The following is a 27,722-nucleotide window of genomic DNA, read 5'->3' on the forward strand; positions in this document are numbered from 1 at the left end:
TTCATTGACATACAACATGCCACATCATCCTGGGCTCCTACAGCTCACAGGGCAGGCCTGCTTCCACCCATCTGTCCCCCAGTGCCTTACTCAGTACCATAGCATCACCCAGACTTTTATCTACAGCAACACAGCAAGGCAGTGATGCTTGTCAGAATGTCACACTTCACAGTTCAACAAATCCATGGGCAACACAGTGACTGGCTCAGGGTCCCTAAAGCAGAAAGTGCAACTTTGATGGGAAGACAGCATACAGCAACAGAGCAGTGCATTGCCCTGTGCTGGGACACCGGCTTGAGTTTTAATAGTACTGAGAACTGTGTAGAAACAAAAAGCATGTCAAAGCAGGATCCTTGTCAGAGCTTACAAACCAGGGAGGGTCCCCCTGTTAATAGAGGGTCCCCCTCTTTCCTGCCAGCTCTGCATGCCATTTCTTCTCATGCTGCCTAGGCTGGTCCCAGCACTTCCCTCCCTGCAGGTGCTGAGACCCGGGGCCGCCACACTCCCTCACCCACACTCATCCAGGAGCAGTTTAGAAACTACAGAGTGGAGGTTTCAAACCTCTGATTTTCAGCCCTCAAAAAGTGTTTCCACTGTGATGCCTGGCCCCAGAGAGGGAGCTGAAGCCTCCTGACAACAAACTCGCTTTTATCAGATAACTTCTGCAGATCCTGTAGAAGCAAATTGGGGACTTGCGAGGTCTGCAGCCCTGCTGCTTGCAGGCCACGACAGACACCTTCATTCTTTCTGCTAATAAGCATTCAGATAATGGGAAAGGGCATTTCAGTTCTTGTGTTACAGAGTACTTAGGAACAACATGTGGCCACTTCCTCAGAGGGACATAAATCAGGCTCCAAGAACAAGAAACCTGAGGAGAAGCACAGAGAAGTAAAAGAAATCTAAAAATGTCTGAAACAGGAAAGTGCAAGAACTCTCCTCTGCTTCCCCCAGCTTAGCTGCAGATCCCCAGGGAGAATAAAGCATGGGGCAGTAACCAATGACTCCAACAGCTGTTTTATTTACGGTCCTTGTAAACCTGTGTGCCCACCCCAAGGAAGTGCAGAAGGACATGTATCACCCTCCAAATGAAGCCCACGCTGTTGAGCTACGCAGTTCCCTGCAGCATGGGTATTTATGAGCTGGCATCGACAACCATCAGAAGAAACCTAGACTCACAATACCAAAGTGCTGGACAGTCTGATGGTAGATATGCCAGGCAGATGCTCAAAGCAAACTTCTCCTTGATTAAGGGACAGTAACTCTGGTAAGTCAGTAGCCCCTTTTCAGGAGCATTGAATTTAAGCAGATGCCTAGTTATCTCTGAGATGGGATCAGGTGAATCCTGCAGTCTCTGTCTCATGCTTTTTATTCAATAAGAACATTTTTAAATTACCACCAGGGTAACAACAGAGCCTCCATGCTTGGTGTACAGGCAATAATGGATCTAACGCTGCTGCGTTACAGTTGCAGAAAATATTTGACATAAATGAGCTGCTTTGATGCCTGACTCTCAAACAGCCAGAGAAGAAATCCAGCTCAGTTGCACACAGACCAACAGCTCCTCTGTCTATGAATCACGCAAACTTATTCCACCTCCCAAAATCCATCGGTTCCCCACTGAGGCTCCACATGGCTGCTCCGTAAGCATGGCACAGTGCACGTCGAAGGCTATTACCGTAGCTCCAGCATCAAAACACGTTCAGAGTTTTGAACATCTCATTTCTCCCCACCCGCTCCGCAAACTGCACTTACAGCCTGAAAATCAACCCAGGCTCTCATCTGCTCAGCAGCTCTGAGGTGACTTGGACCCCTCAGTCCTTATACTCTGTTGTCACCCCCTGCCCTGCAGCACAGCAGCCTGGCAAGCCCAGGAAGGGAAATGCCAGGGAGAGAGCTGGACCCTCCAAACAGCATGACCCAAAAGCAACCAACCTTTCTGCCAGCAGAACAAACTACTTGACTTTTGTGGCCCATGAAGAAGGGAACTGAAGAGCTACTTTGGCCTACCCTGCCTTTATTGCATGCACCGAACATACACTGGGTCTGCAGTGGCTGCAGCCTTTGCTGTCCTTTTCTTCAAGACTTGCAAGCCTTCATTCCCCAGGAGTGGTCTGGGCAATGCTAGCGTGCTCAAAAACAACCTGACGGCAACAAGAATCAAGGCTGGGGGGAAATACATATGTGTGTAAGAACAAGGCAGATGTACCTGGTAACTTGGCAACAAAGAATAAAATCAGTGCAAGAGCAAAAGGTGAGGGATAATTTAATATCATGCTGCCCTTTACCAGTTGACATCTCTTTCACTGTTTGGCTTTCACTGTCCTTGTGACAGATTTACCTCATTTTCTTGACTGAATCATGATATCTCATCCATTTGAAAACTCCACAGATGATTTGTTTCAAACTCTCAGGTAATATATTTAACAAGAGGGCAGGCCACCCCCAGCCCCTGTCTAGCACCGAGACAGCTGCTGGAGCATCCTAAAGGCACTGGGCAGGCAGGGCAGACCCAGCTTGCATCAAAGCCAAGCTGCCATGCGGTGGAGGCCTTACTTTGCATGATTTCTGTACTCCCACTGCAGCCAGAACAGCCTCCAATACAGTTAATTTTCTCTAGTAGGACATTTTCGAGTTACAAATAAGGGTTGTAAGACAGTCCTTGGTCCCTCTGACACCCCAGGCAGCCAGGGGCTTGGCAGGAGGAAAAGAGACCCTACTCAGAAAACGTTCATTGCCTCCCTGCTTCTGTGATGATGATGCAGGAATGCTGGTCCTTGGCTGCCCCGATACCAGCACCAGACAGACCTTAAAATTCAGGGGCTTTCACAGCACTTTCTTGCTATTGGCAAAAGGACAGATCCCAGCTCTGTTACAGATATGTTCAGAGGTAGCTTTGAGCTCAGGAGGATGAGCAGGCATCTGTGAAAGCTGCTTTTTGGCTGAGCCAGGTGAGCTTTGCCAGCCAGGAGCCAGCTGCATGTCTCAGCGTACAGGACAGGGCTAAGCACATCCCTCTACCCTGCAGCATCCCAGCCCACTGCTCCAGGGTGTGTGACACAGGGGGAAAGAGAACATTTGTGTCACCTGGCTTAATTGCAGGAGCTGCTTCACTGTAGAGCTGCATCTCTCAGCTTTTCCTCATTCAGTAAGAATTGGGTCGCTCCCAATTTGACATGGTAGGAAAACAGCATCAGCCTCAGCTGATTTGACTCAACTCCCACGAGTCAGTAAGAAATCAAAGCCTCTGCATGTAGAAGAGCTGCTATTCATTCAGACAGGTTGAGGACCATTTGGCCTCTTCTGGAAACCCTGGTACATTGTTTTACAAGGAAGTGCTTGTTTATCCGAGCTACCTTCCTTGTCATCACCACTTCTGCCAGCCTGGATCTGCTCTGAGAGTCTCAGTGATTAGGGTAATCTCCTTCATGTCTTGGTCCTGCACACTTCTGAATGCTGTTATCTGGTGCTAAATAGCTGATACATCCTACACCTGAGCTGGCTGTACTTCAGTTTCATCTAATATGATTCTCTCATGTTGCCTGCAACTCTTTTTTTTTTCCTCTTTAACATTAATAGCATGCTTTGGGATGAATCACAAAACCTCCTTCTGCTCTTCACTTTTGTACTAAATTTAATGTTACTTTCCAAATGACTTCTGAAAGGTGAAAGTCAAACAGAGAAACTAATCTGTGCTGAACTTGTGCGATAGCTAGGCTGATGATAGCAGCCGGTACCTCTGTGCTATGCTGCAGTCCCTTCTGCAACAGCAGAGATGACCTTTCCCTAGAGACCAGCATCCAAAGTCCAGCCTGAGCCCCGGTTGTGCTCATGGGGTGACTCTCCAGTTGGACTCGATGATCTTAAGGGTCTTTTCCAACCTTAACGATTCTATGATTCCATGATCTCCCAGGGTTTGACTCAGCAGCACAGTGTTAGCCAGAGCACAGCAGGGCAGGCAGTCCCTGGCCCCAGCCTCCCTTACAGTCCTGCTGCTTCCCCAATTAGTGCTCATTTCATACTGCACATTTGGTTTGTGTCTTTATTGAATTTCATCTCACTGATTGCAAATTGCTGCTGAGGTGGTTGTGCTCATTTACAATTTCAGTTCTGGCACCAAAGCACTTGTAAGTCCTGTCCGCTTAGTCCCCCCAAAATTACTGCTGGGTTTCAGCACCAGCTCCAGTCCCTGAAGCATCCCTAGCTGCACTGCACACTCTGCTGAGGATGACTTCCATCGTGCCACATCCACCTTCTCACGTGCCTTGTAGTTTGCTTAGGGGCTTGAGCCAACAGTGTTCCCGAAGTCAACCTGTAAGCATGTTATTATGTCTCCTTCCTCTGATCTACCAGTCCTGTTACTCTCAAGAACAGTATTAGATCAGTTTTATGTGATATGGCCTTACTAAAGCCTTACTAGACTGGCTGTTCCTTGATCTACCAGTGCTCACAAACAGACCAGTCAATGATTTGTCCCAGGATTTTTCTGGATAGCATATTTAGGCTGCCTAATCTCTCCTGCACTGTCATGCTCCTGAATACTGGGCAAAGAGTCTTTCCTCCATCCCTCTGACACTTCCCTACTCTGCCATCCCATCCCAAATACCTAGTGAAGAACAGAGGGATGGTTTCAACCAGTCCCTTATGTGCCCTGGGGCAAATCTCCCAAGACTGTGCTACTTGAATACATTCCAGCTGTGCCAGTTCCCTTGCGCACTCTACTGTGACCCACAGCCCAGCCCCTGATGTCAGGCTGAAACTACGTCCTCATAGCCTAGGACCAAGCTCCATCTCTTCACATGCTGGCAGAGTCCTGGCTATGCCCTGCTACAGAGAGTCAGCGCTGGAGGCTGGGACATGGGTGAAGGCGGGCAGTTGTACAAGCAAGGGCAGAATTGGGTCTGACGGGAGAAGCAATCACTGCTCTCTGCCACCTGCAGCCATGTGGCAGGCCAGCAAAGCTCTTCATAAGGCCCATATCGAACTGTCACGGTTTGGAGACTGGCATTTAAAACCAACCAGCACAGATTTCAGGTAATTATAAAATGCCAGGCAATAAACGTCAAGTTCAGGAGCTGCTGTCTCTGTACAGCAGGATGGGGCAGACAGCTGAAGGCTCTCAGTGGCCCTAATGCCAATTGTCCCCACCTGCAAATTGAAACCTAAATGCAAGGCCATTCTTAGTGGCAGCCAATAATGAAGAGCAGGAAGGCACTTAGGAGCAGCTTTCTAAACTCTCACAGATACTCCTGATGGGCTCTGTGCCCCCAGTAGGTTTTTATGCAAAGTCTAACAGGCGAACCAATGAAATCTCTGGAGATGTTGCCCAAGTCATTTTTTCACTCACATATGTCCAGGCAAGCAGAAGAAGGCAAACTTGTTTACTGCATGGCTGAATGAACCAGTTAATCTCAGCCAGTGGGTTTCATCAAAACGCTGTATTTATCAGTTTGACTTTGCACTGAAACCAACTACTGGGCTGACAAAGTCACTTCACCTGCAACTCAGTAGCTAAGGGATGTGAGTGAGCAGTAGTGTCCTGAGGTGCCCGATGCACATGTTGAGGCACGGAGCACACCAGAGCACCCTACGATGGGATGGGAGCTGCAGCAGGGTAGAGGTGGGGGCTCAGACCCTGCAGGGACAGACCAAAGTCCTCCAGCCTAGCTTTATTCCCTAAAAGCAGCTGCTAGGGGAGAGAAAGGCCATAACAGAGAGCCTCAGGGCCAGCAGAGGAGAAGGGAGAACAGCTCCACTGGCACAAAGTGGAGGCAGCATTAATTCCAGAGGCTCTGCCCATCTAACTCATTGAGCTTTGACATGCTACCAGCCCTTGTTTTAAAGCAGACATAAGTCTGCCCAGCAGCCCACATCAATCTTGAAGATTCAGCAGGGAATAAGAAAGAGCCTTTTAGGTTTTGTGGCAGAATAAAATTAACAGTTTTACTGGAAAACAACCACTTATGCTGTGAATGCAATTTCAAGGCCATTTTAAGAAAGCCTCTGTCCGCTTCAGCCTACTCAGAGGTCCTTGTGGGTGATGGCAAAGGGACCTGCACTCATTTAGTGTTTCCACATCCCAGCAATTGCCCTGGCCACGGTGCAGGGAGCCTGAAGCTGCCTTGTCCCAGCCCTGCAGAACTCGCGGTGGCCGCATAAGGCATGGACAAACCCGATGGGCTACTGCAGAAGGGTAGGAGGAAAGACTCAGACGCAGCAGGGACATCTGTGGCCGTGAGGGGTTCACAGTCCTGACTCCCCTGGGCAAAAGCATCGACTGATGCTGAGAGGTCTGCTGGTACCCCTGATTCATGCCCTACAGGGAGAGGCAGGATTAGGTCCAAAATACCCAGTGAAATATTTGCAAACCTGGAAGGTTTAGGAAGCCTCCTATCTGCAAAATCATTCATGCTTTTAAAGACAGAGATTGGCTTTTGCTGCCGGTCAATGCTAAATAGGCAGCAAGCCTCTGCAAATTGCTCTATGAACACATGCCAGCACTAAGTGTTTCTCTCCTAGCTGGGAAAGAATGAGTATCAAGACAATAGGCATTTCTTCGGCATCTTATCCTGTAAGTGAGATAAAACAGGAACCTGGTCTTCAAGACTTATCACACAAAACGGTTGTTCAGTAAAATATGTTTATATAAGCAGGAAAGGGCACCCTCACTTCCTGAGCAGCACAAAGCATTTGCTAATTTCTTGAAGGTTTGGGTCATTTCAAGTATTTCACATCTTGAAAGGTCAACAGCTGCAGTAATGGGGAAAAGCCCTGGAGCATATGTCTGAGCAGCTTTCTCTGCAGAGTGTATACTTGGATGGCATTTACCTTGAGGCCATCAATATTTACTAAAGATGGCTATAACATCACTTTGCTCCTGTTGCATCAGTCATGAAGGACACAGACCACAAAAACATGAGAGCAAATGAACTTGTACACAGTGCATGCTCCCAAGCCTGTTGTAAAACCCCCAGGATCCTCCTTCTTACACAAGGACATTTCATAGCATCACAGGGTTAGAAGGTAATTCAGGTTGGAAGAGACCCCCAGAAGTCTCTACTCCAACCCCCTGCCCAAAGCAGGGTCAGCTCTGAGGTCAGATGCGGTGGCTCAGGGCTCTACCCAATCTGGTCTTGAAAACCTCCATGGACAGAGATGGCACAACCTCTCTGGGCAAGCTGCTCCATTACTTGACTACCTTCACAGTGGTAGTTTTTCCTTATATCCAGTCCAAACCTCTCATTTCAACTCATTTCAGCAGCTGTGTCTCATTGTCCCTTCATGCACTGCTGTGAAGAGCTTGGCTCTAACTTCTTGATGACCTCCTTGTAGGCACTGGCAGGCTGCTGCTGGGTTCTTTCTCCAGGCTGAACAAGCCCAGCTTGACCACACCGTTACAGCCATTGCATGGGGCAGCTGTGGCCCACAGCCTGGGATCCAGCCATCTGGGGACACTCATGACGTGGGTGTCTTTGGCTTTTTTAAGAGGGGTAACAATTCATGCACGAATTCATTACAAGAAAGCATCCGCATGCCTGGAGTGAGCTGGACGTGTAGATTTGCAACACTGCCCCCGTACAGCACAACCTGCCAATACCATTCACTTACTTTCCTCAAATAAGGAAAAGAAGCCCAAGAAGGAAATTTTAGGTATGATTCCCAGTTTTACATGCTTCAATTTTTTTTTTTTCTGCTTTAGGCGTAAGTTTCAAATGGGCTTAAAGCAAACTCCCAAAGACAAATCCTGCTGAATGCTGCAGGGATTGAATTCCACCCCTCCCCGTTTCTCTGCCCTCTGTCCTTACGATAAGCTGACCAACATCCCCAGATTTCCTGCACCCTAAACGTAAGAGTCCAGGCATCCAAATCCACCTCTGCATTTTTTTTTATTTCCAAAGCAGGCCTCTCATCCCAGCTAGCCTTTTTCTTCATGTCAGGCTTTTACCATTTACAACCTAAACTAAACTAGGTGTTCTCATTTTATTTCAGTGCTAATCACATCAGTATCTGCACCCAGCTCCCTGTAGGAGATGGCCTGGAGGGACCACAGAGCTGCTGCCAGCCAACTGAGCTGCAGGACTCGTGTTTAGAAATAACAGATCTCTCCACCTGTCTGCTTTAGGACCACTGTGGAGTCTTCAAGGAATGTAAGTGTCATCTGAAATGCAATCACAGAGCACAACTGCAGCGGACTTCTCACGCTGATTGAAAGCAAAACTGAATGCTCTATAGCAACCCATCTGAGCACATCAAGCAGAGACTAGCTTCCATAAAAGCAGCTGGCTGTCCAGTCCTTTTAAAATCAGGCCACTTATTTAGGCACCTAGTTAGAGAATTGGGAGTTTTTTCCAGGCAGTGTTGGCACAGACATGCACATCTCAGTGATTTTATTTCATTTCAATTTTCATTGCAAATCATTTATGCTCATTCTGAAATAAAATGGCTATCAGGCAGAGCAGAAGACTAAGGAAATTACCCAGAACATGACAAAGAGCAATAGTAGCAGTTAGTGTCCACTGCACCAGGAGCAAAACATGCATAATCAGGTTATTTATGAAGAGGTGGTGCTGTCCAAAGCTGATGCCCAGCTGCCAACACACACATTTTATCATAATGACCCTGATATTTACAGTTTTTCTTAAATCCCCACCTCCTGGATTCATGGGGATTGAGAGATTTTTAGACTCTAAAATGCCCCATTTTCCAAGTCAGTCTTAGGAGTTAGGGGGCTGCTACACACATTTTGGACACATAGCATCAGCTTGAATAAGGAAATGTGTTTTTCAAAATATGCCAGGTACCCCTTTAAGACCACAATTAGGGCGTGATTTTAAAACCACCTCCAGGCAACCTTCAAGTTTTGCAGGCATAATTATGTACGGATGCAAAGCTAGAGGCTGTTTATGGACAGGAGGCCTTTAATGTTTTATTTTCTGGCTGCACGTCCTGTAGTTTTCTGTATCCTGTTAATGTAGATTTTTTTCCCGGCATTAACGGAGACTGCCCTTTGCAAGGCGCTGAGTTATTCCCAAGAAGTGCGCTCTGCTACAAAGTGGAAAATATCCAGGAACAAAAAGGCTATAAACAACTATTTATTCCACTTCCACTGCAGATCTAGAAGGTTCTGTTCAAAATAGAAACTAAACCAAGTCTCAGACACACCCTGCTGCAACCAACACGGTCAGTGGCTAACACAGAGGCTCGGGATTTCTATCAGCACCAGTCCTGGCCAGCCTACTGCAATGGGAAGGCAGCTCTTGCCTGGATCTTTCCTGCTAGGCAGCCCAATTCTGGCTGCTCCTGGCTGATGGCCACTCTTCTCAGAGTTTGGGATTAAAGGCATAAAGCAGAATTAGATCCTACTAGATTAGGGTCTAATTAGGATTACTGAATTAGATCCAAGGTAGGATAGCCAAGGTGAGATACCCGGGGTGCAGTGCTGCCAAGTTAGACAGTCTTCTCTCTTATCCATAGCCTCTTATGAACTCCAGGCCCATGGATGCTGCACCTAATGTGACTCTGCAACAACACAACTAGAGTCACTGCAGCAGTGGCTAGGACAAGCTAGGGGTGGGATGGAAAGACCCCATTGCACGAACTGTTGCCAAGTCCATAGGAGCTTTTCTGCAGCAGGTAAAGCTCTGACAAAGAACCTGGCCCAAATGAGTAGCATGAAGCCTCCCTAGAGATGAGCCATCACTGCAGAAACTTCACCACACGAATAAGAAATCCAAGTATGCCCAATGTTTACCCTCCATCTGCTGATGCTGCCCACGATGTATCACTGCCTGCAGACATCTCCATTCTCTTCCCCACGGTCAGGCGCCAGGACACAGCTGGGTTACCCACAGTTCTCTGCACTGCTCACTCCAGCACTCAATCGAAGCTGTGAATGTCAGCAGGACCCTTGCCAGGTTTGACAGCGCACACAACTTCACTCATGGAAAACGAGTCAGAGGATGTGTAACGCTGAATGCATTCATTTCATTCATGCAGACCCTTCATTTGGTATATGGGAGAATGGGGACAGACAGATCCATGAGCAAGGGGCCCAATCCTGACCCTGCCTGCGGGGAGGAAGCATCAACACTGCTTTCTGTAGGCTGTGGCAGCCTGAGCTTCCCAGGGAGACCAGGTGCCCCAGTGAAGAGATTTCTATTGCTTAGCCTGGAAGAGACAAATTCACAGCCTGAGCCAGTGTACCAGTGAAATTAATTTTTTGCTAAAACATAAAGGTTAAACTGCAATAAAGTTGCCAAGGCATCAATTCAATGATAGAGATATATAAAGGCCATCTTTTTGCTAGAGTAATTTGGCCAAACTGCACAGACTTTCCAATTTATACCAGCAAAACATACAGCCCATGGTGACAGAGAAATGTGGTCTTACAGTACAAAACCAGTGTTGATGGATAGCTACGTGCCCTGGCTACTTGCCAGGCCCAAATTAACCATCTGAGCTACTAGGATGGATGACGGCTATGGGCAAAAATATAACTGCCATCATCTCAATATTAGGACTGGTCTGAGTACTTCATTACCAAATCATTACTCTTGGAGACAGCCTCACACAGTGGGGAAATGTTGATTTTATTTAATTGGAACAAAGTTCTATTGGCTGACCCTGGGCATATTAGTATAATTGATTTTTTAATATCAATATAAGTATATAACCATGTTATTCTATTGCTTCTCTATACCTTGGAGTTTCAGAACCAATGCCCTGATGTCAGCTTGTACCAGGGGTGCTCTGATCTGGAGTGTCATCTCTCCATTCCCAGGGATGCACTGGTTAATAAGTTGATTTCACATAGAGGGACTTAAGTGTTTTTCTCCTGGCATGTGCAAGCTGCACTCCTGCATGGATGTGGTCAACACAAGAGCAAGCAGGGACTTGCATGCATTTGCAACACCCACCTTAACGCAGCAGGAGCAGCACTGAGAAGGAGTGAGCAATTCATGCCCAGGGATATGTGTGCCAAGGGCAGAAAAGCATAGGAAAAAGCTGCCTGTTCTCTGAACGCTGCTTTCCGCTCTGTCCTCTGAGTACCTCCATCCCTGGAGTAAGAGGAGCAAACTAGGACTGCAGGGAGGTTTGGCTTGCTTATGCTAGAGGTTGGGGGGGCTTGGCCCCCAAGAAGCACCTGTGCTTAGAGGAGAGGCCCCACATGCATTTCTGATGGGTTTGTCAAGGCGGCAGTGAGATGTGCAGCTGATCCTCATCATCTGCTAAAAGCCCTCTAATCTGTGATTTAACATCAGCTGTTTGCATGATTGGGCTACAGATGAGAGATTTCTGGACTAGTTGCTTGTAGCGGTGTGGTAGACCTTAGGGGATGAAGGAGTAAGAAATTAAGCTGCCCAGGTTTCATCATTTCTGTCGCTTTATGACTTCTGTATCCTCTGTAATCAGACTGAACAAAAAGGAATTAATAGGCTTTGAGCTACCAAAATGACTCTGCCATCCTGAAGCAAGCAGCTCAGGCAAGCTGCAGCCAACTTAGCCCATCACTGCCATGGATTCCTGCTGGTGGGGATCTGCAGCTCCCCGATATGCTTGGCCAGAATTGGGCTGATCCGTCCTCATGCTCAACCATAATTCCCTTGACTTTCAGCTCAAATCAGAGCAGTGCTGCTCCCAGCCTCCTACCTTGCCATCAGTGGTGACTGCAGCAAAGACCGTGGAGGAGTAAGGAGACCATGCAACGTCCCCTACAGCAGAATTCAGGTCATAAATAAACATCGGAGTCCTGTAAAAAAACACCCAGGGAGAATAACTCATTTAAACATGTGCCACTCTGGAAGTGAAACATTGAGCTATAAACACTTTGAGCTATAAACACTTTGATGCTGCAGCCTGTGTTGTTCAAGGCTAGCTGCAGAAGTGGGAGATGGGGTGTTTCTCTATGTCAGATACCAGCCAGGGTCTGAGCCAAAGGCAAAGCAAAGCTGAGCATCAACCCAAATGGGTTGGGATTGGTCCTGCTGTGATGAGAAGAAAGGTAGCATGTTTCTTTCTTTCTGAAAGCATTTTGAAAGATTCCCCCCAACACACACAGCAAGATGGAGTCTCTCTAGTTAATAATCACACAGGAAAAAGTGATTTTCCCTCTCTGGAGTTCTGACAACAACATTGAATATTAGAGCAGTATTGGCAACAGGAAATACTTGACTCTGACTGATTTACAACAAAATCAATTTCCTGATTGAAACCAGACATTCCTCAACCACTAACCCTGAACTTCATTATGTATTTTGAAATATTCCAATTCTTTTTATTCCTCTCTGGCTCTTAGGAGGTGTCTGGCCCCTGAGGCCATAAGCCAGCCCCTGACATTTCTCTATAGCATTGCTCCAGAAGAATAACCCTGCCACAGTAGGTCCTGCCTGAAGAAAGCCAGGTCCAAAGTGAAGCAGTCAAGCTTTGTGCTGAGCTGCACTGCTTGGCAAGTTCCTGGGGCAGCCGATGCTAAATCTTATACCTTGTACCTGGGGAGTACAAATCTGAGTCGTCAGCCTCAAGAACAGAGATGACAGAGCAATTAGTAATATCAACACCTAAGAGGGAAACTGAGACTGAGGTATGAGCAGAGTCGACACGGGCAGCTGGCATATCAGGCTGAACCTCCCCACCCGCGCCAGGACCCAGCAGGACCTACTTGATGGTGTGATCCCAGATCTTGACTGTCCAGTCAGAGCTGCAGGAAATGAAGACTTTCAAGTGGTAAGGATTCCAGCTGACTGAGTCCACGGCCATGTGATGGGCTTCAAACACATCCAGAAACTGGCTTGAATAGCATTTTGAACACTGCAATGGAAAGAACTACTCAGTAATCAGAGCTAGACCTTCTTCTGGAGCTCATATTCCTGCAGAAAGATGCCTCTGAATACTTGTGTGGCCTCCCAGGCTCTTCTGGGCTGGCTGGGAAGAGGTGGCTGGTACGCAGAGTGCTACAGAAATGAAATAATTTCGCATATGCTGTTTCACCCCGCTTGCAGGCAACACAGAGCTCCCCTCTGAAATACGCAGAGGTAGGAACTGAAGTTGTCTGGTTGGATTTACAGCCAGAGCCAGGCCCCAGAGCCCATTCTCCACTGCAGGAGCTCCATCGCCTTGCTGCCAGCCTGGGCTCCTGCTGTGCCTCTGTAAAAGGCTCGTGGGAAAGGCAGGGAAAATGGCTCTTGTGTTGCTCAGGAGCACATGGCACCGTGTGCATTTGAAGTGTCACAATTAAAACCTCCAGTAACGGTGCTCTCAGCACAAGAATGACCTATCAGACCCTTTAGCTCTAAGGATTTTGAGAACATGCCAGAAGTCCTTTCCCTGCCATCACCCTGCGGCAGCCGGCTCTGAAAGCCTGCCCCATCGCACAGCTCTGCAGCTCTTTCTCTTGTGCCACTCGTGACTTCCCAGAGGGGCGTGAGAACCACAAGAGGTGGGCCAGCACTCGGGCATGTCCCCGACAGGCAGGTGGCCCACCCTGTACCCCAGCCAACAGCAGCCTGTGAACTGGGCAAACTCTGCACATGCATGCGACGGTCAGGCCAGCAGCATCACAGACGCAGGTGCTGCTGAGTGGCAAAATGTAGGGTGTGTGCAAGAGCTGGGAAATATTTGGGAGCCTTGGAAAAGTGACTTTGTGTATGAGCTCATGAAGGAGGGGAGAAATTACAATCTGCTTGTCTGCATGAGCAGAATATGGGACTCAATCCAGATCCTGTCAGTTCTGTGTACACAGAAAAAATGAGGTTATCCTCCCCAAACCTGCTCCCCTCCGAGGGAACTGGAGGCTTCCTTCGTTAGCAACAACAACCTCATCTCACAAGTAATGTCCTCTTGGTTGTTTTCTCACACACAAGCTGTATCCACACAGCAGGTTGGGGTTGGTTTCAGGATTTTCTGTCGGTCTGCCTCAGTACGGTCTCTACAAGGACTTTTCAGCACCTTTCATTACTCCCTAATGAACGCAGCAACACATCGTCTGCCCGAGCAGCAGGATTGCTGAAGTGTTACATGAATTTAATTCTTGCAAACCAAAGCTCTGACTAATCATAAGGCTGAACTGTTTATTACACATGACACTCACTGTCTGGGTACTCAGACCTGTTTTCTTCTGATGCCCTTGTGCACTGGTGCAGGTACTGGATTGAGGGTGCTAAACTATTCACGCAGCAGCAGCACCCGCATCCCTGGGAGGCTTGCTGTAGTAGGAAATGGAAACCAGAAAGTGGTCATGTCCCACAGATTTACTGACAGCGTCTATAGCTTGCTAATAGTTTGGTGCATACTCTGTCTCTGAGTTACTGTCCCTGTGTGTAATTATGGGACTGAAATCTCCTTTAATAGCATGTTTCATAACTTTACTTCATAATTCCTAATGTTCAGCCACCAGGAAAATTGGTACTTGGCTTGTTTTGAAAGTCACTTTGCTGGGAACAGACCGAATGGGTCACAAGTAATTAACCAGAGAGAAGCTGCTTTATCCATCTGTCCTTCCAAGTATGTGGTTGAAGGTCCCTAATACTTGAGGACTTTGAAGAGTGAGAACCAAACCAGGTTTGTCTGCATTCAACAGAACGGTAACATTCAGCACTCTGTGTTTAAAGCCTTGTTGGGGCTGAGCCCTTGATCAGTGCAGGTCTCCAGGCACTAGTACGGGAGGCCCGTCATGCTCTGGGATTTGCTGATCCACAGCACTGGCTTTGCAGTCTGCAAGTCTGGCCCAGAGCTGAGACCCAGGCCCTGACAGGAAAGAGATCTATGGTTTCCCTGTTACATCCATCAGCAAAAACTGTTCTGTAGGGCAGATATCTGCTGTGTCCCTTGTGAGAAAGGAACCCTGCGTGCCTGCTTTAGGCTAAAGCCTCACACCCTGCTCTGGCAGTGCCTGCCAGCCCCACACTGTGTGCACCCCAACCTTTGGTATCATCCCTGATGTGCGAGACAGGGCCATGCTCTTCCCAAGATGCGTTTTGAAGAAACACCACAAACTTGAGAAAAAGCTCAGAAAGAAGTATGACTTTAACGAATAATAGAGTTTCTAACTAGAACTGCTGGCAAAGTCTTCCCCTACTATTAACTTTAAAACCCTACAGTTATTAGACACATATCAGGATGAAAACAAAACCACTGGAAAATGTGACGCCTAACTCCTGACAAGACAGCTTTGAAGAGGATGAGTAGATTCAGGGAGCAGGCATTTGTGCAGCCTGTCTGATCTTCTAGAGCACTGCTCCAGTTTGCTGAGAGTGTTTTTCTCCTATTTAAATGGTGGTAGATGTGTGTGAATAGTAAATGGTATTTTTATGATGAGACAGGAAAGCAAGTACGTGTTTGTGGCAATATAGGAAACCAGTATGAAGATGACTGGTGACAGGGCTACAAAACATAGGGGAGGAATACTGGGAGGAAAGGAGAACTCCAAGGACACAAAACTTATGAATAATCTTCATTAGCAGCACTTCAGTTTACGCTAGACGTTAGCCTGACACAAAACTCCTCCGCATCCATGGTGAATGGATGGTTATTAGCGTCCTTATAATGTAGAGGGTTTCTTTAGTTCACTAACAACAGAAACACTGAGACTCCAAGCAATATAGAAATCCAAAAAATAATCTTTTTCAGAGGAGGTTTGTATCTGGCAACAGAAGCAGTACTGCCCAACACTGGCAGTGCCAGGCAGATCAGGACACCCAGCTGCTCTTCAGAAAACACTGACAGAAGCGTGTGCCGTGTTGCTGTGGACAGCTCTTACCAGCAACACCAGAGGGTCTCCTTGGTTTTTGCTCAGTGCCTTATTGTAGAGGTCTGTAACAGAAATACTAAGATTTGTAGAAAGGCTTATGAATGGAAACAGGCATGCGAATGCATCTGGAGAAACAACGGGAAATGGTAAAAGAAAGACCCTGTGTTAATTGATGGCAAATGCAGTCAGTCAAGTGACAAGATAACTGGACAGAACAAATAGAAGCCCCAAAGATAAGGTGGCAGAGAAGACAAGGAACAGAACTCAAGCCACAAAATATCCAGACAAGGAAAACAACTTTGCCTAAGACAAAGCAAGACTAGACACTGAGGCAAATGATCTCTCCATTACTAAAGGGTCACTGGAAGTCAGAGCCTGTCCAGAAACCAGTTTGTCGTCACCATTCAAGGAAAACCCAAGAGATGTGATAAGGACTCAACAGCCAGCATCCTTTGTCACCTGTATAACCACAAGAAATCCTCTCCTGACCACACAGATACAAATGTCTTGGTGCTTAGTATGAGAGAATGAGTATGAGTGAAATGAGTTTTGTGTAAAATTAGAGTCACCTTTTCCTTCTAGACAGTCTTGCACTGAGTTTTATTATATTCGTTACACTCTCAAGTGAACTGCCTAAAACTGAAAAAAACGCTCTTACATGGATATGTTCAAATCTCATCACATTTTTTCTGTTGAAGCCCTGTTTATTAAGAAGTAATTCTGACTGAAGAGTTGAAGCCACAATAATGTTTCAATATAAATCTCAGAGACCATACTTTTTGATACCAAAGCTGAACAATTCCTAAACAGCAAATAAGATAAGCAAAGAGGCAGTTTCGCATTACAGAATCATATTAATGCAGAAACAGTTTGTCCTCTATGTAAAAGGGCAATAGATAGGTCTGTGTGTAATTAAGATAATGATTTCTTGGCTTCAGAAACACTATTAACTAAGCCATTTTTAAAAATTCACTGTAATTGTTCTGCAGCTAAAGAATTAACATATTATCATGCTATTCGTGGGCATGCCTGGTCTCTGAAAAAAATGCCTCTATGAAATTCACTTCTCAATTTATTTAATAAATAATCTAAAATTCGGCCCATGTGGAGAGTAGCCCATGTTTGATCCCTGACTCCTATAGCATGTGAGGAGTCTGCTGCTCTCACTCAGTGTGCAGAGGCAAGGGTAAGTGCAGCACAGAGACCCGAGCAGCTCACTCCGGCTCAGTGCAGCCGCAGGACCCGAGAGCTGCTCAAACGGCTGCCGGACTGTCACTGTCCTCACCACCCGAGCGGAGCAAGGCTCTGGGAGGTGGTCCACAGGTGGCTCCAGTAATGGGCTCAAACGTGCAGTGTTTCAATAAAGGGTGTGATGGAGGTGCGTGGTAGTGCTTGAGAAATGTCTGGAGCAGCAGTTAATCCCAAAACTTTTGAAACTGCTTGTAGCAAACTCTTGGGGGATGCTAAGGGTGCAAGCACTCTTCGCACTGTTTTTGTGGCTACTATGGAGGCTTGCTTGTGCTAGACACAAGATTTCTTCTCCCTGTGTTAGCCCATACAATTTGATGGACGATTGCCTCTTCCCACCCATGGGAACACCTGAGTTGTATAGGGCAGTGTTGCACAATGTGCGAGTGGTCCCACTTTTGACTAAGGGTCACCAATGCAGGAATGTTTTGTTGCTTACCAGTAACCCTGAAATCAGCCTTAGCACCAAGAAAAGAGAAGATCCTGTATAACAGTATCTCTCTGCATTTGTCCACCCAAGAAGTGGTTCAAATATCTGCATGGCTTCGTGGCTGGGATCACTTGTTATGTTAAAACCCCATCCTAGTTCTAGTTTCACCGAAGATCATCCAAGGCAGGAACACCTACATCTTTGTCAGTGCAAATGCTGCCAAATTCTGTTCCTGTTCAGTCCTCCTTCGCAAAGGATTTCCTTTGCTGTGTAACTCAACCAGGACACCAGTCTGAACATTTCTCCTGAAGGGTAACTTAACTGATGGCCTCCACCTAACACTGACATCCATTCTCATAATCACTGACATCCATCACTCACCTATGCATAGAGGAGGCTAAACCATGTGGTTCCTTACTGTCTTTTGATCAGGACTAGACACAACAGTACCCAAACAATTTGGAGTACAATACCCAGGCTACCAGCTCCCATGGGCGACCAGCCAACTCAGAACATCTGCCCATGACTGAATAGATGCTTTGTATCCTGAAAGCATAAACAAAAAGCCATTGCACCTACCTCACTGCCCATCGCCCAGCAGTCCAGCCCCCCTACTTCCCCTGCCTCCCTTCTGCACCTGTCTTGTCCAACACAAGTGAGCATTACTCAGAAATCCTCCCTAGATACTGCCTTGGCAGAGGGAGAGATTTCAATCAGCATCATCCCTCTGGAAAGGATACATATCTGTTAAGTCTGTCTTGCCTAAATGATTGATATTGATTTCAGAATACAATTTCCTTTGGGTTCTTTCTCTCTGTTTCATTTCCCTTTTGCAGGCAGGACATGGGGAAGGAACTTACAGCATCCTCTAGGGATGGCTGGATAGATCTGCTCTGCACGTCAGCCTCCTGCTGATGATCCACCCCACACACTGAAGGGCTGTGGCTACAATATTAACAAAGCCCCAAAGCCAGCTCAGAGGAATGCTGTGCAAACAAAAGTTATATGAGTAAGCAGCTACTGGCTTTATTTTCAAGGCTAAATACAGCAGAGCTCAAAACTTCCTATTTTAGCTTGATTCCTTAAGAAAACACAGCATCTGTGTCCTGCTGTCTGCTTGTCTCTCCTCCCAGACAACTTTTCACCTCACTGGCAATTTCAGTCAAAGCTGGCTGTACATGGGACTTGGCAATATTAAGGTCTCACACATTCCATAAGAAGGGATGGCTGTAGAATGCAAACATCTGGGCAGTGCCCCAACCCTGGAAAGGGCAAGCAGAGCTTGGCTGCTGCCCTCACCACATGGCTGGAGCTGGCTGGCCGACAGCTCCCAGCTGGTGCTGGGCACCAAGACGTCAGGCTGCAGCAGGGCACTGGAGGGGACGTAGCCAGCACTGTCTGCAAGAATCAAGGGTTATAGGATGGAGGTGGGATCACTGAGCTGGGGGAGAGCATGGCGGTGATCAGAGGGAGGAAGGATTACAGTAGATAGTGAGAAACTGGAGATAGGAGGGCAAGGAGAAAGTGAGACTGGGGAAGGGGGTGTAATTGTGGAAGGGAAGGGCTGTGGGACACGAATCCATAGGAAACAAGGCTTCATTAGCCTCACTGCTCGTGGGATAACAGATCTACAAAGGAAAAGAGACGAGATTTTTCCTGCCATTTCCCCATAACCATGAGGACAGAGGATCAATGCCTTTTAACTTCTGCTCTGATCATAGTTAGCACCTCACTTGCACAGCTGCAATCTGCAAAGCATTCTGGGATGCAGTTTGCATGAAAAACGTTTCTGCAAAATAAAGTCTTAATTGGGTCTGTGCAGAGAGCTCCCTGCAACCCTCTGTGGCTCTGTGCTGGTCTCAGGCTCGCCACAGGGATCCGAGGGCAGGACCAGGCTCTGAAGTTGTACTTTGTTACTGCCTGAGCAAACAGTTAAGATGATGAACCTGAAAGACAAGCACGGGTCAGGGGATGTAAAACAAGGGACAAAGATACCATTCTTACCTTATAGATCTTTCCCTCTTCAGTACCAACAAGAAACAAATAGTCTATCTTTTTGTGAAAATCAAACGATGTCCCACAGCCTGTTAACAGAAGAAAGGTCTATCAGACAGAGAATTGGTTCATCTGGCCAGCACACGCTCCCTGCCTATGGTACACACACACCGCCAGCGTTTTCAGAAGAGATTTGTTAGCCATAAGCTCCCAAAAGAAATTAGAGCCACCCCTTCTGCAAACACTTTCCTAGCTGTGTCTGTTCCCAAAACCTGGAATTTGAAAAGCCAACACAGAGAAAGGGAAAGGGAACTGGAAGGACTGGAAGGGAACCGGAAGAACAGATTGGACCAGGATTCGCTTTGGTAAGAATTTAAAATGCCTGGTGCAACTGCAAGAATCGTGAGGACGAGGCCTGCCTCCTATTGGGGAAGAACAGACCTTTTCTGTTTGTTTAGTATTCACAAAAATATAAATGGTTTCCCATGCATAAAAGAGCCCAGAGAGGAAACACTACATCATACCTCCTATGTCCTTTTCATCCTCAGCTCAGAAGCCATTTAGCAGGCTCACTTCAGTAAAGCCAATAGCAAAGGATGTGATTTGGGAAGAAATCTTCTGCCAGGCACAGAAGGATCCCCTTAACTTCAAAAGCCCTGAATCGAGCAACATTGTGAACTGTGTTTAAAACAAGTGTCAACCACAACAGGATGTGAATCCTTGAAATTTTCTGGCTTCTGCTCCTGAGGCAGATGCAGCATCATCCAAAAAGCCAATTCACATGGTGGTGAAAGAAAATTTCAGCTGGTCCTTCAGATGGGATATCTGCTGAGTGCCAGAGCAACTTGGGGCTCTTGACCAGCAGGGACACCCACAGCAATCATCAGACGAGAAACAGGAACAAGCAGACAAGGCTCAGAAGCACATAGTTACAGAGAACTTTCTGCAAAGGCAGCTGTCTTAAACATTATGTCTTAAACGTTATCAAAATGTAGTCCTCAAAGGAATTGTTAAGGTCGTTTCAACCCTGTAATACTGTCTGCATTTTTAACATTTAAATAGATTGTTAAATATTCAAGACAAGTCTTTGAAAATCCATTTCCCAGTAACACTAACAAATAATCCCAAAGCCCCTGGGACTTCTGCAGTGTACTGCTTTAGCTGGTCTCTTGCAACCTATGTAGCAATGCAAACCTTCTCACAAATTGTTCAGCAATTACTAGCCTAGAAACACAGCAATACTTAAATGCAGAGCAAGTGCCTTCTCCAAACCCATGCCACAGCTTCACAGCCAAAAGCAGGTGCAGTAGGACGATTAGGGAATTCGTCAAGGCTCCCTGTGTAGTCCAGGACCTCCAGAGCTGACTCATCCCATCCTATCTCAAACACAGGATGGTCAGGATGAGGGGATTCAGCCTAGAGGGACTGCACTGTCTCCACGTTGTATGGAGGGAGCCTAACACAGTAGCTCAGAATAGATGCTGTGCTTTTTAGAGAGCCAAAACCCAATGAGGCACATCCCACCACTGGCTGGATGAGCTGTGCACGCAGGAAAGGGCAAAGGTTGCTTTTCATCTTGATTTGGCCAGTCCAGATCAACGTCTGGTAGGAATAACAAAACTGACTTAGTTTTGACAAATACAGGTAATGCCTGTGCCTTATTCTCATTGGGATATCCCAGTAAAATGGACATTTCTCAAATTAATGTTCATCTTTTTCTGCAAGTAAAGGCAAGATGTAAGCAGCAAAACTTGACTCAATTAGTGGCCATTGCTCCAGACAGACTTTGCCCTACTACATGATGAAAGCAAGGAGGTGTAACCCTTCTTTAGCTCCTTCCTATCTCAACACCCCACTCCCAATTTAATTCCCCAGAATGACTGATTAGAGGCTTTGTGTCAGTAATTAATCAGCATGGCAAGGACTTGGGCTCCTACCAAGCGTTTGCAGCTGCAGCCCCTGTGGCCCCTGCATCGTTGTTCCCTCTACTGACAGCTTGATGACATCTGTATGAACCAGCTCATTCTGCAGGCAGAGGAGATTCCACATGAATAACAGGCTTTACAGCAACAATACAGAGACATTCAGTACTTTGAAATGGCAAATTTTATAGAGGAATTTTACAAAGCTGTCCAAAAGTTGCTTAATGTTTCATGCTCGCAGTTGGCAAATGGCTCACATGATGTTCTACGTAAAACCTCCAGAAAACTGATGCTTTGGTGCACTGGAACTGAGAGCCACTGGTACATCACCCAGACACATGCAGCCGACTGGGAAAGCTTTGGGTTTTGGGGTCAACGTTTTTGAGTGGAGGTTGACCGTGTCAGCTTAAATCATTGTGTTAAGTGAAATCATGCTGCGTGGTTTACGATGAGTATTGCATATTATCATGAAGCTAACTAAAACCCACACTAATGGACAGTAACTCACCACTTTGCCAGTCTTTGCATCTTACCATCTTCTTGTTATCCCCAGAGCAGCCTCGGTTCCCAATACTCAAAACCTCACGGGCTCTGAGATTCAAATAACAACAACTAGCAAGCAGCTCCCCCAAGGGAAAAGTGCCCAATGTTGCTGTTATCAGCAGAGCTCTAAAGAGCTCTCATTGCAGGCCACAACACTGCTGTGCTAGGTGCCGTATGAATACAGGGCAAAAGGCTGTGTCCCAAAGAGTTTACAGTCAAGGTGGGAGATAGAAGACAGATGAAAATAGGCACAATGTGGGTGAGTATGAGGAAACAACGAGAGGGCAAATATCCATTCTTAGACTAGATTTGGGAATAAAAATACCACTGCAGAATGGAGTTGGTTGTGAATATAAGAATACCCTGGGGCTCATAAAAAGAACAAAGAACTAAAGATTAAATCAGTGAGCAGTGTGGGCTGAGGACTGGATGTTTTCATGAATCTGCAGATTTCCCACTGGAGCACTGTGAGAACAAAACATAACTTCTTAGCTCACTGAATCAAGCTTTAGCTGGAACTTCTCTAAGCCCAGAGCAGGACTCAGGTGGAAAAAGATTTTGCCTGGCAAAGTCAGTCCGAGGGATCTGCATGTCAGGGAAGGTGGGAGAAGACCTTGTGAGCATCTGCTCAGTACTGCAGTTCAGGGTGGACAGTGTTCTGAAACACATTTTTATCATATTTTGGGGGTACAATTTTACAGAAGGATTAAGAAAGGTCAAAACCCATAAAATAATGTACTTCCTTCTCACTAATTTGCACTGCCACACACCCACATGCCCTGGCCTATTGATAGCAGTAACTGTTCTCTGAGAGAGCAAGCAAGAAGCAGGACAAGACTCCTGCAGCCTGCAGAGTCCTGCCTTCTGTTAGTGACTCTTTTTGCAGCACGTGGGTTACATCAAGTCAGATTCAGTGGGTAAAGGCAGGAGTGATGCTAAGAAAGAGGCCATACATGCTGGTGTACGTGTGCAAGAATTGGAGAGAGTAGTGTCCAGAGCATCCAGGAACAGAGCATATTCCACGTGCCACTCACTGCCCATCCAAACAGAAGTGCTGCTGGGCTGCTGGGAGCGTAGTCAGGACACGCTGAGCAGGCGCTTGCCTCTGCTCAGGCTCCCAGGTCTGCCTGCTCTCCAGAGAGTGTCTACCATGTCCAAGCCATGGCTGCTGGCCACATGAGTCTGGTCTGAAGAGCAGATTTGGAGCTGCCTGCAGCTGATCATGTTAATATGCCCGGTGTGTCTAACAGAGGTCAGACGAGTGCTCTGGGCAGGCCCAGATATGCGCTAGCACACTTACTCTCTGTTCTAGTAAAAAGGCAAACCACATGAGACCTTTTCTCTAAACACACACCTTTCTGCAGCTTTCTCTGAAGATGCCTCCCAGCACCTCCACCTGGCCGAGGCCTCTGTGGATGGCTTCTGTAGCCTCTCACCTTCACAAAGGATCTTACTTGTGCAGACTTCCCTGTCGTGCTGCTTTTATTTTGTACCCAACTTTGCAGTCTGGAAAATGCATCTGTTCCTGGAGCTGTTTGTCGCCAGAGCCATTCACATATTCCTCTGGGTAAACAGACTGTTGACAGTTTGGCCTTCCAGGAACACCGAACAATAATATGTTGCTTCTGCCTAACAATTGTAAAGCACGTTGTAAGAATTAGTGAATTAAGCCTTGCAGCTGCCTGTTTCCCTTTACTTGTTATTAGCCTCAAGCGATGAAGGAGGCCCAGAGCTGTTCAGTAATTTAGCTCTAGGTCACGTTGGAAGGGTGAACTATGGCTACTAATCAAACCTGGGGTTGCTGAGGATCAGCCTGAGAAGCAGTGCCAGGCTGCATCCCAAATTATGCCTTGACGTAGCTCTGACAGCTCTCATTTTTGATAGGCAACATGTGCACGCAAGGAGGGAGAGTAGAGTCATCCAGCTGCAGAAGTTCTGCATCCTTCCTTGCCGTTTTACACCTTCGTGATGACCCAAAACCAAGCCGAGATGATAGCCTAAGCATGTGCCATCTCGTGAAGTCTGTCCAAAGTGATAGTGCCCATTTCTAACAGAGACAACTGCTATGGTCAAGGCAGACCAGCTGTCCTTAGCTAACATTTGACAACTCTTCTATCCAAATTTTGAGTGTGGCTTGCCAAATATCCAGCTGGAAGTAAGAATGAATTTATTCACTTTCTGCTCTTAGCTTTGGAAGTGTCAAACAGCTATCAGTGTTTGAAGAAGCTTTACTTCTGGATAGTCCTGTCAAAAAGATTAACAAAGCTCTCTTTCATTTAGTCCCTATTTGCACTATGGATTTGCAGAATAGAAGACCTCTGGAGTCTCTTCAATTTTATTCTAAATAAAACCCAGAGATAGCTCTTCTGTAAAACTGGAATTCAAGCAGATTGCCCATTTCTCCTTGCTGGGGACAAAACCACAGATTGTAACAAAATGCCCTTTTCATTCTGTTTCTTGCTTTCCCTGTTGAATCTCCATCCAAAAAAAGAAACCAGACAGCACCTAAAACTTTGCTGTTTTCCACCGCTGCCTGCTAAGTACTTACCAGCACTGGCAATTTCAGAGGTAACTTCACCTCAAAAAATCTTAAAACAGTGCTTTTCACATGGATGTGGCCAAGTTTATTACAGAAGTGCAAGGAATAAGTAGAAACGACTTTGTGCTAAGCGAATGCAGGTCTTAGAAATGACACCAAGGATGCTTAAGTAGGTATATCTACACGCTCGAGGGACAGAAAAAAAACAGTGTATGATGTAGGAGCACAGTTAAGTACAGGTGAATCACAGAAATGTTGCAAAAGACCCTCTACCAGGTGAGTTGCCATCAGAGTCCATCTGCGGACTCTTAGGTTGTCCAAATTGTGGCATTTCTCTCAAGTAAGAGGCTTAACCTAGTGTTTCTAGCCTCCTAAGTGAGGCAGGCTGAGCACACTCAGTTACTGGGGCTCAGTTGATAGGTGTCACCTGGCAAGTCACCTCAATTGGATGTGTTTAGCTGGGGGCATGTATTACCCACTTCAACATAAACCTTTTGGGCATTTCTATACAGGGGATAAAACAGGAGCTGAGGGATGGGATATTAGCCTGTCCCTGTCTAGGGAGCTCTGAGAACTCCTTTGGGAGAGGGACTTGGGACACACTTGCAGGAGGGATTTTTGTATCTAAAGCCACATGTGTGAACCTGGACGATTTTATAAAAAAGAACTTAATAACCAATACCATCTGCATGAGCCTACCATGTTCATTAGAAAAGGCTCCCACTCCTGAAGTGAACACGAGACTAAGATTTACATATAATGTTAGACATGAATCCCTGCCCATGGCAGCAAGGTCTAAAATTTTCAGAACAGACAAGCCATGAGTAACTTGGTATAACAGGTTGAAAAAATAAGCATCCAAGGATGTAAAGAAATTTCTTTGCTTGCTGGGGAATAATGCACAGCTGCTTCAAACTCATATTTAGGGCTATTCAATTATTTTTAAAGTAAAAGATTTTGAAATCTTCAAAATGTAAAATCAAATAGCCAATAGAAAAAACATATGTTGAGATTCAGAGACATATATCTAAGGGTTATTTAGGGACATTAATGCTAAGTTCCTATCAGCGCACGTACTCCAAAAGAAAAAGTGATCAAAGGCAGGGAATGCAAACGAGTTAACAGAGGTTGTCTTGGGTGTGAGCTGGCAATGTCATGGCGCAGGGAAACCCTCTGCCTGTCTGATTGCATGTTGCCATCCCATTGCAAATGAGAGATTACTCTGTGCTACTTTGGCCACAAGGGGAGAAATTTGCACCTTCCCTCTCCCATTCTGAATTGCAATTTGTAGGGGACCATTTTGGAGGTGAGAGTCTTGAAGCTGAGGAAGAAAGCAGATTATTCTGCTCTGTCTCTGGGTGACCCTCCTGAGACAAGGAAAGTTTCAGAGCAAGGACCAGTCTTGAATTCCTGCAGCTGCCAAGCATGAAAATGATCTCTCGTACTCGGGCTCGTGGAGTGCTACAGGTGCAGGCAAGATGAAGGTTAGGTCCCAAGCAAGGACTAGGCTGGTTCTGCTCATTTCAGAGTTTAACACGGAGCCCCAGACCCAGCTGTGACTGCCCCTGCAATCTTTTGCTGCCACTTCTTTTCAAACCTGGATCATTATAAATAAAAATAAAACTAATGCATCATTGAACTTTGGAGGCAATTGGTTATAATTTGGCTGGGAAAAGAAGTTGACACCTACTGTTTACCTTAACTAAAGTCCATGAAACAATCCGCCCATCTGAGGAGACGGAGAAGAAGTTCAAATTGTTGTCCATGTCATCCTTCTGCCACTTGACCTTAAAACAAGACGACAGTCCCAGTCAGCACAGGGAACTCAGCATTAGCAGGACATAGTCCCGTGCCCTCAGCAGAGTCTTCTGAAATCCTTCCTAAAGAGCAGCTGGTTTCCACCCCAGAGGCCTGCTAGTGCATAGCGTGTGTGAACACCCTTACCTCCACTGGCAGTTTCAGAAGTGCCCTCAGCACTCCCATCACTCACTTTCCTGCAGGGATGCTCCAGAGAGGGGGTAAAGCAACTGGGGACTCTGCACCTACCCACAGTCATCCCCCCCAGCACGACAGGAGCATTGCCATCAAGGATGGGCCTTGTCTGAGCTATGTAGCGCTCTGCACTACGGCACAATACCATGCCAGAGATCCCTAAGACATCTCCAAATGACACCCGCGGTGCCACAGAAAGGTCCCCGAGACACCTGAGTATATCACTGACCCTGAAGAAACTAACCCCTTCCCATTTGGCTAATTACTCCAAGTGCAGTGCCATATGGCTACTCTTCAGCCAGACAATCTCAAATTAGCTTTCTGTCCCTATGTGGGGTGCAGATGAGCCCTTGCAGGCAACGTGTGACATGGGTCCTTGGGGCACTTCTGTTTCAGGGAGATGAAAACATCTCCATTAAAATTGAAATCCTCCCTACACCTTCAGAGCATCTGTCTGCCTGGTAAGGAGATTTGCCTTTTGACTGTGACAGCTCAGCAGGAGAGATTGGAACTCAGATAAATGGCTTACAGTTTAGAAGAGACATTTCAGTTAGACCAAAAGCATTTAGAACGCTCGATTTTCAGATCTGGGAATTCAATCAGACTGAAGGGAAAAGGATGACTTGTCACTGGGCCTGTCAGCACACACTCCTGTGGGCATCTGTCAGTTCAGGAGGGGGACAAGCACTTCAGTAGGTTCTGCTGAGGTTTTCAAAGGTATATCTGTTCCTGTCCAAGCAGTGCAGCAGATACATTTCCCTAAATGTCATCCCATAAATGTGATAAATGGGCATGATTATCCGACAGCTTACCAAATGCTTTATCTATGACCAGCTATTTATCTGGTACCTATTCCAGAAAACAAGCAGCATTCTCAATACTTTAATTACACAGATTGGGTATTCTGATGATACTTCCTTGGGAAAAACAGTGTTAATTCTGTTTTGTAAAATTGTTTATACTGTGAAGTTCTGTGGAGCATGAAAATTCAGCAAGAGACTCAGCAAAAAGTAACTAATCCTCTAGCGAACAGGTTTCCTACCTAGAACACAGGATTCTGAGGAAGGAAAAATAAAACATAAAAGGAATCCATCCAAAAATACATCAAAATGCCACTTTCATGTCCATAAGGTGCAACTGAAGAGTCTCGAGTGGCATATACCTTTGAACATCCTTGCACAGGAGAAATCGTAAGAAATTGTAAGTAAGTGGAACCACTTCTATCTGGCATTAAAAGAATGGTGTAATTCAGTATGGTCCAGAATAAAATGGCTAATGATAAAAAGGTAGGTTCAACGGCACATATGGAGA

The 27,722-nt window shown here is 46.4% G+C and overlaps 1 protein-coding gene across 1 annotated transcript in view; it reads right to left on the minus strand.

The window, feature by feature from the left end:
- Positions 1-27,722, minus strand: part of DNAI1 (dynein axonemal intermediate chain 1) — a 149,723-nt gene that overhangs the window by 32,549 nt on the left and 89,452 nt on the right. The window contains exons 14-18 of the mRNA XM_087777620.1: positions 26,117-26,206; positions 21,353-21,440; positions 19,425-19,504; positions 12,656-12,804; positions 11,647-11,746 (exon numbers count right to left, since the gene is read on the minus strand). Of these exons, the coding sequence (XP_087633746.1) occupies positions 11,647-11,746; positions 12,656-12,804; positions 19,425-19,504; positions 21,353-21,440; positions 26,117-26,206 (507 nt within the window). The remainder of the gene's footprint in view (positions 1-11,646; positions 11,747-12,655; positions 12,805-19,424; positions 19,505-21,352; positions 21,441-26,116; positions 26,207-27,722) is intronic.

Source organism: Nipponia nippon, unplaced genomic scaffold (assembly GCF_047370975.1).
Source record: "Nipponia nippon isolate SJK-2023a ecotype South Korea unplaced genomic scaffold, ASM4737097v1 scaffold_40, whole genome shotgun sequence".
NCBI lineage: Eukaryota > Metazoa > Chordata > Aves > Pelecaniformes > Threskiornithidae > Nipponia > Nipponia nippon.